The 13,965-nt window shown below is 41.6% G+C and overlaps 1 protein-coding gene and 2 non-coding genes across 3 annotated transcripts; 1 reads left to right on the forward strand and 2 right to left on the reverse strand.

The window, feature by feature from the left end:
- The first annotated feature begins 4,559 nt into the window (after positions 1-4,559).
- Positions 4,560-4,891, forward strand: LOC101579634 (40S ribosomal protein S27-like). The gene has a single exon (XM_004641769.3). It carries the CDS (start codon positions 4,589-4,591, stop codon positions 4,841-4,843), a length of 255 nt encoding a protein of 84 aa, XP_004641826.1. The 5' UTR covers positions 4,560-4,588; the 3' UTR covers positions 4,844-4,891.
- A 4,264-nt stretch (positions 4,892-9,155) lies between these two features.
- Positions 9,156-9,228, reverse strand: Trnak-cuu. The gene has a single exon. It is a non-coding gene; the product is annotated as a tRNA-Lys (tRNA).
- Positions 9,229-9,654: 426 nt separating this feature from the next.
- Trnaa-ugc lies at positions 9,655-9,726 on the reverse strand. Its single transcript has one exon. It is a non-coding gene; the product is annotated as a tRNA-Ala (tRNA).
- Between the last annotated feature and the right edge of the window lie 4,239 nt (positions 9,727-13,965).

Genomic DNA, 13,965 nt, shown 5'->3' on the forward strand with positions numbered 1-13,965 from the left:
AAAAAAAAAAAGCATTACAAGTCTTCAGATCTACACGGACTTAAATTTTTATGCCATATTTAGACCCATCGCTTTTCACTAAGTCTTTTACATCCCTGCAATCACCATGAGAAATCTGAGATAAGTACAGCAGACCAATAAATCCTTTCCATTAAGTTAGTGAGGTGTCATAATTGTTGTAACTCAAAAATCAGATGATAACGAGGCAAGTCCAAAAGTTAAAGAAGCACTTTATTTTAGCTGGTACCCAGCGGCAGACACCCCCGCAAGATGCTGAGGTGTGCCCCCAGGAGGAGAGAGACAAGGGTTTTTAAGGCTGAAAACCGCAAAGGGGAGGTCTTACGACTTGAGCGCATGGGCACAGGGGTCAGCGTCCACTTTTGGGAAAACAGATTACATTTTTAACATGCGGTTACAATTTTCAGGAACAAATAATTACAATTTATGGTTCAATGTTGATCAGGGGACATATTGTGTGGAGAGCTCTGGGGTAAGAAATAGTTCAGATCTTAACCTTTAACACACTGTGGTTTAGAACAAAGGAATAGTTTGAACATTAACAAAATGTGTTCAGAGGTCCGCTGGATAGCTTGAGCCACCAAGATGGAGTTTAAATTGTCAGCTTATACCAAACAATCCTCATTAATAAAGTTACAGTGGAAATGTACAGAAGTGTATAATACAATGCCCATTCTGGTTACAAAATGGAGTGGGTATTTAAGCCAATAAACCACAAAAGCTGACATCAAGGGTTTATCTTGGGGCTACAGTTGAAAAATTACCTGTTTCTAATGAACAATAACAAGTGCAGTGGTGGGTACAGTTTGTAGCTGGGAACGAGGGCGAGATCAGGGCATTGGGCCGGAACTAGATTCAGGTGTGCACAAAGGACAGCGTGAGAAAGGCCCAATTGCAGGTTCTCAAGTAGAGAAAGGGCACAGTGGAAAGTTACAGCATTTAGATTGGCGCATACAGAACAAGATGGTGACACTTTGGTCAGGTTATAACAGTTAATAAAGTTACAGTGGAAGCATATGGAGTTACAAAATTGGAATCAATTGCACAGGTTATAACAATAATAAATGCATTTTTAAATATGGCTACTGGTGCATACAGAATGTTTTACTTGCATTTCAGTCTTTGTGTATTTCACAGCCTCTTGTAGTTTTTCTTTTGTTACAATTTCCAACATTGAGTGGTAATACTAGCATTCTGGCCAATATCTTTGACCCATGCCTAGACCTTCACTGCATTTTTGGACCTAGTTGTAGGGATGGGTTGTATTATAGGGAAACCTCCAAATGACACAGGAAGAAAAACTGATCTCCCCAACCTAAAAGGTACCTGGGATGAGTTTGTGTTCTCTAAAACCGAAGAATGAATTTTAGGAACAAATAGAGGTTATGAGCAGAATATATTTATTGAGGGAAAGAAAGCTCCTGTCTGAGAGAGGGACTGGAGGGGGGTCCCAAGTGGGTGGTCCTCAGGAAGCGGTCTCTTCTGGGGACTTTTATAGAGGGAAACTATGTGGTAATGCAGGTCTGAGGTGGTGGAGAAGACATGGGAACTCGCTTAGGTGGGCATGAGGGAAACTATGATCAACCAATGAGATTACAGGCACTATTGCTCAGGTAAAACTGATTAAATCCAGCACCAAATGGGGAAGCGAGTCATGTAGCAAGCGGGCATGGTAGCAGTCCAGCATGAATACAGGACGGAGTCTCTTCCTGTTGGGGGTTGGTCTAGTGACTCATTTGGGCTCTTTCAAGGTGATTGATACCTATTTAAAATATCAATCCCTGATGCCCATCCCTAGGGAAGTATGTAGCTGTGTTTCCTCTTTTCTCTTGACATCTGGCCCATATGGTAGTGTCCATCTCTTCTAAATCGTAAAGTTACCTTGTCTTCCACATTGTCTCCTTGAGGGCCTGGCCCTATGTGACTGCGTATAATATTTCTACCTAATTCAGCTGTCTACAACAGTTGGACTCTCAGTGTATCCCAGGAAGGAATGGCAGTGAGAATGAGGAAAAGATAAGACAAGAGACAATAGCTGCGTCAGGGGGCGCTCCTCTCTCTCCTAAATGGAGCACAGAAACTGCCCAGGAATGGTAGAGCATTTATTTATACCCTCGAGAGGTCGTTATTAATTTCAACCTCTGAGCCAGGCAGCCAGGTAACAAGGTGCAACAGCTCATTTACATGCTTCAAGGAGCTCTTGTGTTTTCAGGCTGGCTTCATCCTGAACTTGTAATTACGTTCCAACTTCAGCCACTCCCAACACCTAGATCTAACACTGAGTCATTCCATTTGTTGCATGGCCACTTCACATTTCCACTAGTCAAATATGTACTCACATGCTTTTTTCTTTATTATCTGAATTTAAGAGGTCTTAATTCTCTGTTTCTGTATCGGTTGATTCTTGCTCCCTTTCATTGTCACAGGAATTTTGGCTCCTGGGGCTGGTGGCAAAGTCCTCCTCCTCCTGCTCATCCACCTGTACACCCTCTTCCATTTCGCAAGCATGTATTTTACCATAATGGATCATCTTCATCATTCACGCATGAGTAACCTGATGATTCACTTTTGAGCTCCTCAAAAACTTGCAAATCTGGTTTCATGTGCTATTGTGCTAAATTGGGCTACTGCTGCCAGAAAAATCAAAAGAAAACTTTTTTTAAAAAATAAAGACTGGAGTGGTGTGGCTCTATTGGACCCTCTGTGATACGTGGGTAAGCATTCCAAAAACTATTCCACACAGTATAAAGGGAGTCCACAGCCCATGTTGCCACTTTTGCACATATGCACACTCCTTGCTGTTCATCATACTGTTGCAGGCAGCCAAATTAGATAGAAATATTATAGGCAGTTAGACAGGGTCAGGTCCTCAAGGAGACAAAATGGAAGACAAGGAGACCTTGCAATTTGGAAGAGACAGACACTCCCATATAGGCCACACTTCAGACCAAGACAAAAAGAGGAAGCACAGCTACATACTTCCCTAAGGATGGGCATCAGGGATTGATATCCTAAGTAGGTATCAATCACCTTGAAAGAGCCCAAATGAGTCACTAACCCAATCCCCAAGAGGAAGAGACCCTGTCCCTTTTCATGCCTGCTTGCTATGTGCCTCACTTCCCCATTTGGTCCTGGACTTAATCAATTTTACTTGAGTAATGGTGCTTGTAATCTCATTAGTTGACCATAGTGTTGTCCCACTCATGCCCACCTAAGCGAGTTCCCATGTCTTCTCCACTACCTTAGAGCTGCCTCACCACATGGTTTTCCTCTATAAAAGTCTCTAGAAGAGACAACTTCCTGGGGAACTACCCACTTGGGCCCCCCTCCTGTCCCTTTCTCAGACAGGAGCTTTCTTTCCTTCAATAAATATATTCTGCTTGGGAGCCTGCCCCGTAGCTCAGTTCTTTAAGTGGCTGCTTCAACAAAGCAGTCAGTCTCAGGTTGCTGTGGTTCGATCCCCACAACTCAAGCCAGCCAAACCTGCCCTGAAGACATTAGGAGCAAAAAAAAAAAAATCCTTCTGCCTTTTTTTATCAATAAAGTTATGGGAAAAAATAAAATAAAATTTTAAAAAATAAAATAATCAAATATATATATATATATAAAATATATATATATATATATATATATATATATATTCTGCTCATAACCTCTACTTGTTCCTAAAATTCATTCTTCGGTTTTAGAGAACATGAACTAATCCAGGTCAGGTTGGGAGTTCATTTTTCCCTATGTCATTTGAAGGTTCTCTGTATCAGGTGTTTTTTTTTTTTTTTTTTTTTTTTTTTTTTTTTTGGCAGAACTGGGAATTCCCTTGCCAGGGAAGCACTTATTCCACTGAGCCATCTCCCCACCCACTTATATTATTTGGAGGTCACCCACCCGAGATCAGTTTTTCTCCCTGTGTCAATACCAAGTGGGTAAACACATAGGCTGCTTCCTGTATCTCTCAAAGAAATGTATTGAGATGCACAGTCAGTTACTATAACACCGAAGTAGTAAGGGATGTGTCCCCTGGACCCAGGCTTAACCCTGAAGGAGTAATTTGGTGGATTATAAAACCAAGGGAAACCAGGCACAGTGGCACACATTTGGAACCCCAGCACTTGGGAGACTGAGGCAGGAGAATCACAAGAGCTAAGAGGTCAGCCTGGCCTATATAGTGAATTCAAGGCCAGCCTGGACTACATAGCAAGACCCTGTCTCAAAAAAAAGAAAGAAAGGAAAGGAAAGGAAAGGAAAGGAAAGGAAAGGAAAGGAAAGGAAAGGAAAGGAAAAGTGATTTTAAAAAAGAAAGAGTAAAAGAAATGAAATGGAAAAGAAACAACCAACGGAAGGCCAGGGAGGTCAGGAGCATAAGAAGCCATTGTTACAGTTCACAAATCTGCATTCTGATTATTCCACCTACTATTGTGTTTACTCTGCAAAGCAAATAGAAAATGAGTGGAGAATGTTGAATTTGCAGTTGTAGGGGACTCCCAGACAAACAAGACACACAGTAGGATTTCAGTGCAGAATTAAGAAACAGAGATGGCCTTTCCGGCGGTGACGAACCCCCTACGAGAACATGCCTCTCGCAAAAGATCTCCTTCATCCCTCTCCGGAGGAGGAGAAGAGGAAGCACAAGAAGAAGCGCCTGGTGCAGAGCCCCAATTCCTACTTCATGGATGTGGAGTGCCCAGGATGCTATAAAATCACCACGGTCTTTAGCCATGCACAGACGGTAGTTCTGTGTGTTGGCTGCTCCACTGTCCTGTGCCAGCCTACAGGAGGGAAAGCAAGGCTTACAGAAGGATGTTCCTTCAGGAGGAAGCAGCACTAACAGTACCCTCAATCAAGATGAGTGGGAAGCCATCCCAATAAATACATTTTGGATATAAAAAAAAAAAAAAGAAACAGAGATGGATAACTAAAAATCCCTATTTGGAAAATTACAAGTAAACAATATACACAGGATTTCTAAAAGAATGAAATTCATAAATGACTCTCCACTTCCAGATGTGTGAAGCCAAGGGTAGTGGCACACAATTGTAATTCCAGCACTTGGGAGGCTGATGCAGGAGGACTACCATGAGTTTGAGACCACCCTAGGTTGTAGAGTGAGTCCAAGTCTAGACTGGAGTACATCCTGAGACCTTCTCAACAAACAAGCAAACAAACAAACAAACAGATATGTGATCTAATTTCTCAGTGCCTACATCTCCTTGTCTAATTAATGAAGGTTCAGAAGTATAATGTTTGTAATTTCAATTTGAAATATCCATGAGAATATATCCATCACTAATTGTTTAGACTTTCAGAATGACTGCATTTAATAACCTGAATTTATGACAGAAGCAGTGAAAGGGGTTGTTCTTTCAAAACCTGCTTTATAAATAACAATACAAGTAAGCTGACGTCAAAGTCTTAAAAAAATTAACCTTTAACATTTACAATCATATTAAATTGGATGCCAATCATAAAGAAAATATATATTCTTTTCCACATTCAAAAACTTCTTCCCTTCCCCTCAGACACTGAACATATCAAGTGACAGTGACAAACTGCAAGGGCTTCCCAAAATATCCAGTGATCTTAATACAGTTGGTCCTGGCATAAAGGAGGTTATTCTGGGTCATCATGTTGGCCACTGTGCCTGTTGTAGAGCTTCTTCCAGAACTAGGTTGCTGTGGTTGACATATTTGTTCTCTCCTTGCCCCAAATCCACATGCCACTAGACATCTGCATTGACGGTCACCTGTCTTTTCCTGGTTAAGCAGTACGCTTACGCCACCGTGTTCTGTGTCAACAACAGTGGACTAGTGAAACAAACATTTGGTGGTGACCGAGTCATATGTTCTGATGTCACATAAACCATACAAGAATATTCTTCTCAAGATTAGTATTAAAGAAATAGCCTGAAATATGTCAAACCTGGAGAAAATTTTGTTTCAAACAATTTAAATGAAAACATTCAGATGCTGTAGGTGGTTAATAATTTACATAAAATTATGTATAAAATCATTCTTATTACTTTTTTTTTTTTTTTTTTTTTTTGAGACTAGGTCTCATTTTGTAGTGCAGGCTGGCCTTGAACTCACCATATAGCCCAGTTGGCCTTGAGCATGCAGCAATCCTCAGCCTCTCAGGTTCTGGGATTGCAGGCACGCACTGCCATGCCCAGTTTATAAAATCATTCTTGTATACCACTTTACAAAACACAACTATTAACCCAGTAATTTATATATGCCTCATAAAACATCAAGTTCTCAGAAAGAATATCATGAATTTAATTTTTATATGTGGTTGGAATTTTTTCCAAGGGAGAAAATTTGCGGACTAACAAATAGCTGAATAGGCAGTTTGGTAAAGTTAACTTTGAGAGATTTTTATCTCCAAATAAAAAATAAAAAAAGGCCTGGGGCTGTAGGTCAGTGTGGAGGTCCTGGGTTCAATCTCTAGTACCGCAAAGGGAAGAGAAGGGAGGGGAAATAGCTGAATAGGCCTTTTTGTTGTTGCCCTGGCTTTACAAGTGAATGCAACTTGGTAAGCACCAGCGAACTAGGCCTGAAGAGAGAGAAAAACCATTTTCGTTATACAGAATTGGATTAGAAATGATAAGCAATGTTATAACTTTCAAAGTCTTTTTTATCAGAGTATGCCCTTATTATGCCTCTACCAAAGGCCTTACAATTAGTCTTTTCCTGCACTACAGGAAGAAAGATGTACTGGAAATTTTAAGAGAGGGAATCACATATTTCCTAGCACTTGGAAGCTAAGGGAGGATTATTATTGGGAGTTTGAGGATAGCCTGGCCAGGCCTACACGATGAATTCAAGCCTGAACTAAATCGTGAGAAGTTTTCTGAAAAAATAATGAAAACAAAACCACAAACAACAGAAAGGTGATATATTTATTGCCAAAGCAGCCCTTTTTTTCCAGAATGGAGAATGGGGATGGCGTGCAGCATTTGTGTGTGTGTGTTGGGGGGTGAGGGTCATGCACAGAATCAAGCAATCTCATTTATGACTAATAGGAAGGGTGCACCTGGGTGATTTATGTATCTTGAAAATTACTGTTGCATATAAGTTTGATCAGCAAATCACATTTCTGGTGATTAACCACATGGACCTATGAAAATGTGTAAAATTATACTTGCCAAAACCTTGTTAACTGCAGCATTAATTAGAATAACAAAAGATTGGAAGCAGTATAAATGCCCATCAGTAATTAATTTGTTAAATAAATATCATCCATCTGCAGCAGAATATTGGGTTTTTTTTCTTTTTTTTGCCATAATTTTATTGATAAACAAATAGCAATGAGACAGTTTCCAATCAAATCGGTAGGACAGTTTCAATAATTAACACACTACATACATTCTTCTTAGTGGTTAATTGCTGTACAAGATGCAGACTTGATATCCTATTTACAAACACCATTAGAACAAAGAATATTGTTTATCTGCAAAAAAATTGAAGTAATTTGTGTCTTTTTTTTTTAGTGGAACCAGGAATTGAACTCAGACCCTTATATTTGCTAGGGAAGCACTTATTCCACTGAGCCATCTCCCTGACCCTAGTAACTTGTGTCTTGAAGTGGAAAGAACTTCACTATATAACAGATTCATAACTACTCTTCTGAGTAAAAGAAAAAATAAAATTGTATTTGCTTACAAACTCAGGAAGAATATATACATAGGTACTAAAATTGTTGCCTAAGGTGGTCGAATGGGAGAAAATCTGTAGTCACTAACCATAGATGTTCAAAGTTTGAATTTTGTAGTATGTTACTACTGGAAAGATGTTTAGAAAATTCTATTTTGTGGTGTAGTGCCTGTGAAACTATATAATGATTCCTCAAAAATTTTAAAATACTATATCCAGCAGTTCCACCTCTGGGTGTATACTATACTATACTATACTATACTATACTATACTATACTATACTATACTATACTCAGAAAGCATGTGCTCAGACACTTTTGTATGCCCATGTTCATAGCATCACTCGCAATAGCCCAAAGGTGGAAGGAACCCAAATATCCGTAGGCAAATGAATGAATCAAAATATAGTATGTGCATACAATGGAATGCTTCTCAGCATTAAAAGGAAAAAAATTTGATAAATGCTACAACACATAAGCTTGAAGATGTTATGCTAATTGAAATAAGAGATTTGAAAAGAGGGCTAGGGATTGAAGTAGGAGGATTAAAAACAAGTTTGAGGTCAGCCAAAACTGTTGTGAGTTCAAAACCAGCTCTATCAACATGGAAAGACCCTCACTCAAGAAAGAAAGAGAGGTATAAAAAGAATAAAAACAGTATTACCCAGGTGTGGAGGCGCATGCCTCGAATCCCAGGAATGGAGGAGGTTGAGGACACAGGATCAACAATTGGACCGTGGAATGGTTAGTTCAGCAGGTCCTGTCTCAAAATGAAAAAGGTATGGAATGTAGCTCAGTGAGAAGGCCCTCGGCTTAATCCCCAGTCCCGCAGAGAAAAGAAGATGAAGACAAGAATATCACTTTTTCTATGGTAATCAACTTCATAGAGACGGAAAGAATGGTGGTTGCCGGTGTCGAGGGCGAGTGGGGAACAGGAAATAAAAACAAATTCTGGGTAGAAAGACGAAAAAGAACTGGGTAAGGACGATGGTGCTGACTCTGCTGCACAATGAACGCGCCGTAATTTAATGCCGTATATTGTACAATTAAAAACAGTTCAAATAAGGGGAAGGGAGTGGCATGCAGAAGGCCCCCCTTTACAAAAAAAAAGTATGGGGGAGTTAAAATGGTCAATTTTAGATGCGTGTTTTATCACAAAAGATCCCCATTCATTTTAGCCGAGCATGGTGGCATACCCTGTAATCCCAGCACTAGGGAGGCTGAGGCACTAGGATCATTATGCATTGGAGTCCAGCCTGGGCTACAAAGTGAACTCAAGGCCAGCCTGAACTGCATAGTACGACCCTGTCGCAAAAAGACACACACACACACACACACACACACACACACACACACACACAGAGCACCTCCTCACAATAGGGCCGCGTGACCATTGCGTAGAGCGGCTTTCACACAGGATTTATTTTCCCGCCGGTGTGCGACGAAAGCTACCTTCCTGAATCTAAGGTTTAACAACCAAAAGTGTACGCGCCCAACGTGGGGCTCGAACCCACGACCCTGAGATTAAGAGTCTCATGCTCTACCGACTGAGCTAGCCGGGCACCTATGACACAAGTGTTAATGAATTTCCTTTAGGTTACTGATCTACCATTTTCCACACTCGAAATTCAATTTCATTGGAATATGACAGAATTATTAAAGTGACCCGGTAATTTAGAAAATTCAAACTGTGCCGTCAGGGCGAGACAGCAACTCACACTTGGCCCTTTTGCTCTTTATGCTTTTACACCAGTAACTTATTCTTTCCCCGCGCGTGATAAAACCGACAAACACCAAGACGGCAGTGGAGGGCTCGCGCTCGCGCTCTCGCTCTCGCTCTCGCTCTCGCTCTCGCTGTTTGGACCTTCGACCAGGAAAGAAAATTAATGCCTGAGACTTGGAGAAGAGCCGGGAAGTCCTGTGCACACTTTCTACTCCGTTCCGAATCCGCTCTCTGGTGTTTTTTAAAGCGCCACGTGCAAAAAGAGTGGAGATGCCGGGGATCGAACCCGGGGCCTCATACATGCAAAGCATGCGCTCTACCACTGAGCTACATCCCCACGTGCTGGGCGGTGCTTTCTTATTGTCTGCTAAGGCACTATAGTACTAGTTTCGCTCTTTCTTCTGGGAGATGGTTGCTAAGAGACGATCTCGCAGAGTTGCCGGCTGCTTCAGGCTCCTCCCTAGACCTTCCAGACTTTCACCAGAAGGGCCCGGGAATTCAAAGGGAGCCTCAATACGAAGCAGGAAACTGCTGTGGCAAAAGGGTAGGAAATATTCAGGCACCATGCCCAAAATGAGCTCTGACCAGAGAAAGGGAAGTAGGGAAGATTGTGTGCAGTATGATACGTTTAAATTTTTTTAAAGGATTGTAAAACACAGAATATTTAAATAAAGTATTCCAGAATAGTAAAAACAGTTGCTTGCAGTGGAGAAAGAATGTGGGACACAGGTGTTCGTTTATCTTCTGAATTTTGAACTATATTTAATCTGTTCAGTACAAGAAAGTGTTTACTAAATGTGCTAACGAGTGCCCTGAAAACCAGGAGTTTAACAGTGAACAGCACAGTCCATCCCGCTTAGACTCACATTCTAGAGGAGGGGGCTAGGAGCAGCAGCCAGCAAAGAGGAAGGGAGCTTTTTTTTTTTTTTTTTTCTTGTGTGTGTGTTTGATAGGTTTTTGTTTTGTTTTTTGGTTCTTTGAGACAAAGTCTCTCCGTGTAGTTCAGGCTGACTTTGAACTCGCTTTGTAGCCACAGTGATCCTCCTGCCTCAGCCTCCCCAGATGTTGAGATTCCAGGTGTGCACCCCAGGAAACTTGAGACACTTTTTTCTTTAATTTTACTTTTTATTAGCACACGTTCACACACATAATGATTGCATGGACTGTGGGAAGTTGGCACATAAACAGTGTGTGTGGTCAGTGTAGGTAGGGTTCAAGGACAAGGTGACAATTGAAACAAGATTGGAAAGAGGGGGAGAATGAGTTGCACAGGTACCTGGGAGAAGACAGGGCAAAAGGGTACAACCAGTGGGAAGGCCATGAAGTAGGAGTCTTTCTGAGGTAGTGTAGGGATACCAAAGAGATCCAGGTGGCTGGGATGGAGTTAAGAACAGAGAGAAAGAAGGGTAGAACAGAGGCGAGATGTGGGAATTGGGGGCAAAGAATGGAGGGGACCCTGAGTGTACTGTAAGGACCATGACTTTCACTGAGTGGAGACATCAGAGAAGGGAGGGCCTTTTAAACCAAGAAGGTGAAAGACAACAAAGGAGTAAGTGTAGGCAGAGGCCCAAGGCCTGAACAAGGGCAGAGAGGGGAAAAGGAAAACACAAGGCCAAGAAGAAATTAGGAGGCCACAGACGTGGGACAACTGTCAGAGGAATTAGTGTCCTAGGTAGCTGAGAAGAAGGTGTCAGGAAAGAGGGAGCAGCAGAGGAAAAGCGAGATGAGTGCTGCACTTTGGGTTAGAATCCCAGGGGTCACTGAGGAAGGCAGGCGAGAAAACTTGAGCCCAACTGCCTCCAGCAGCAACAGAGAAGAAAGGGTGTGGACTGGGCAGTGGAGAGTTCCTAGAGGCACAGAGATGGCTGGCGAGAGGAGCAATACTAGCTATGAACTGAGAAAGTTGATTATATGTTGTTATGGTTTGTGTCTAGTTGTCCCCCCAAAGCCTCATGCAGTCATGGGGTGAGGACTTCTAGAGTTTGTGTTAACTCAGGATCCACTGGGATTATGTGTGATCCAAGGCTGGGATTATGGGTTTTAGTACTGCTGGGATTACCCATAGGTGGGTAAATACTGGGAAGTACCCTTAGGTGTGAGTACTTCCCCTACCCTGGGGCAGGTAATTTGCATTACAATGTAAGGTGGGAAGAGAAGCTAGCTGCTTGAGCTGCTGCTACCCCTCCCTTGCACTCTTGCTCTTTGCCGCAGCCATGAAAGGTTGCTTTCTTCTCTGTGCTGCTCTGCCTTGGACCCAGAATAGTATGGAACTGAAACCTCCAGTAACTGTGAGCTAAATAAACCTTTCCTTCCTTCATTTCGAGTGTCGGGTATTTGTCTCAGCAACAAGAGAAGAGTAAGACATATGTATTACTGCTTCAAAAATTAAAGAAGTGGGGCTGGGGATTTGGCTCAGCGGTAGAATGCTTGCCTAGCAAGCTGGAAGCCCTGGGTTCGGTCCTTGGCACAAAAAACAAAAGATAAACCTCCCCCCAAAATTAAAGAAGAAATGGAAAGATATCCCTTGCTCTTGGGTAGGAAAAGCCAGTATAATGAAAATGGCCATCTTCCAAAACCGTTCTACAAATTTAATGCAATTCCAATCAAAGTTCTAAAAGCATATCTCACGGAACTAGAAAAAACAATGCTGAAATTCATCTGGAACCAGAAGAGACCTAGATAGCAAAGGCAATTCTGGGCAACAAAGGCAAGGCAGGGGCATCACAACCCCTGACTTGAAGCTACTGTGATAAAAACAGCGTGGTACTGGCAAAACAAGACAAAACAAAACAAGAACAGCAATAACAAACACCCAGAAAAACAAAAACAAAAACAAAAACAAAAAAACCCACCAAGGTCAACAGAACAGATTAGAACACACAGAAACAACTCCAGACATACTCAGCCATCTTATATTTGACAAAGATGTCAAACACGCTCAACTGGAAAAAGATAACTTCTTTAATAAGTGGTGCTGGAAAAAATGGCTTTGAACATGCTCAACATCAAAAACTGGACCCATATCTTTCACCATGCACTACATTCAAAATGGATCGACGATCTAAATATTAAAACAGAAACATTAATCTGCTGGAAGATAGAATAGGTAAAACTTATGAAGACATTGGTGTAGGCAAAGACTTTATGAATAAAACCCGGATTGCACAGGAAGTATCGCAAAGAATGAAGAACTGGGATCTCATCTTATTAAAAAGCTTTTGCACAACAGGAGAAACCACCACCAGAGTGAAGAGACAACCAACAATGTGGAACTACAAGGTTGCTCAAAGGATTATTACCAAGAACAAATAACTAAAAAAAAAAAAAAAAAAAAAAAAAAAAATCAGGCCTTCCAAATCTAAAGACCCATTCCAAAAAGGGCATCTGAAACAAACCGACACTACTTAGATGAAGTAGAAATGACAAATAAATACATGAAAAAATGTTCAACATCATTGGTGACTTGCACTGAGATTCCATCTTACCCCAAAGAATGGCTATCATCAAGAAAGCCATTAATAAATGCTGGAGGATTGTGAGGAAAAAGCAACCCTTCTCCACCGTTGGCTGGAGTGTAAACTGGACAACCGCAGTGGAAATCAGTGTGGAGATTCCTCAAAGAAGCTAACTAGGACTACAGACAGGGGATGTAACTTAGGGGCACAGGTGCTGCCTGGCCTGCATGAGGTAGTGAGTTCAATTTCCAGTATTAACAAACAAGGAATACAGGTCACATTTGACCCAGCTATTTCCCCTCAACACTTCGTACCACAGCGACATACATGCATCTACTGTTTATATAGCAGCACAATTTATAATAGCTAGATCTTGGAAACAATCCAAGTGCCCATCAACCAAAGAATGGATAAAAAAAGATGTGGAAGATTTATATAATGGGGTACTACATAAAGAAGGGTAAACTTGAGGCTTTTATAGGCAAATGGACGGAATCTGAGATCATACTCATAAGTGAAATAAATCAGACTCACATGTACAAATATATTGTCTCCCTAGTCTGAGAACCTGAAAGAGGAATTAAAATCCAAAATGTATAACAGATACTGTAAAATGGGAAGAAACTGTTTGAAAGAAAAGAGAAACTGAGATGGGGAAAGGGGAAAAGAAGGGATATACAGTTAAGATAGTTATATTAATAATTTTCTTAGTACATTGAAAAGAAAAGTTTAGGCCAATATTGTTTGGAAAATTAAATGCCTAAGTCTTGCACCCTGAGTAATTTAAAGATAACAATACACAATGTATTAACCATTGTTACTCTACTGTTTTCAATTTTTTTTCTCTTTAAGATAATTTTTTTTTTTTAATTAAAGAAGAAGGGGAGAACGCTGTAGGAAATAGTTGCAGAGGTGGATACAAGGCCACCCTTGGGCATGCGAGGCCAGGGCCGGGTGCCAGCCCCTAAGTTTAGCTCAGCGAAGGCAGGGCCAGAGTGAACTCAAGCGCGGAGCCTGACCCTGCGCCGGGCGCCAGGCCTTCGCCGGCAGCGTCGGTCGGCTCGGCAGCCCGAGGGCAGCGGCGCACACCCGGCCTGTGCGCCCGCCGGCGGGCGGCTGTC

This window comes from Octodon degus, unplaced genomic scaffold, assembly GCF_000260255.1.
Source record: "Octodon degus isolate 3935 unplaced genomic scaffold, OctDeg1.0 scaffold00141, whole genome shotgun sequence".
NCBI classification, from domain to species: domain Eukaryota; kingdom Metazoa; phylum Chordata; class Mammalia; order Rodentia; family Octodontidae; genus Octodon; species Octodon degus.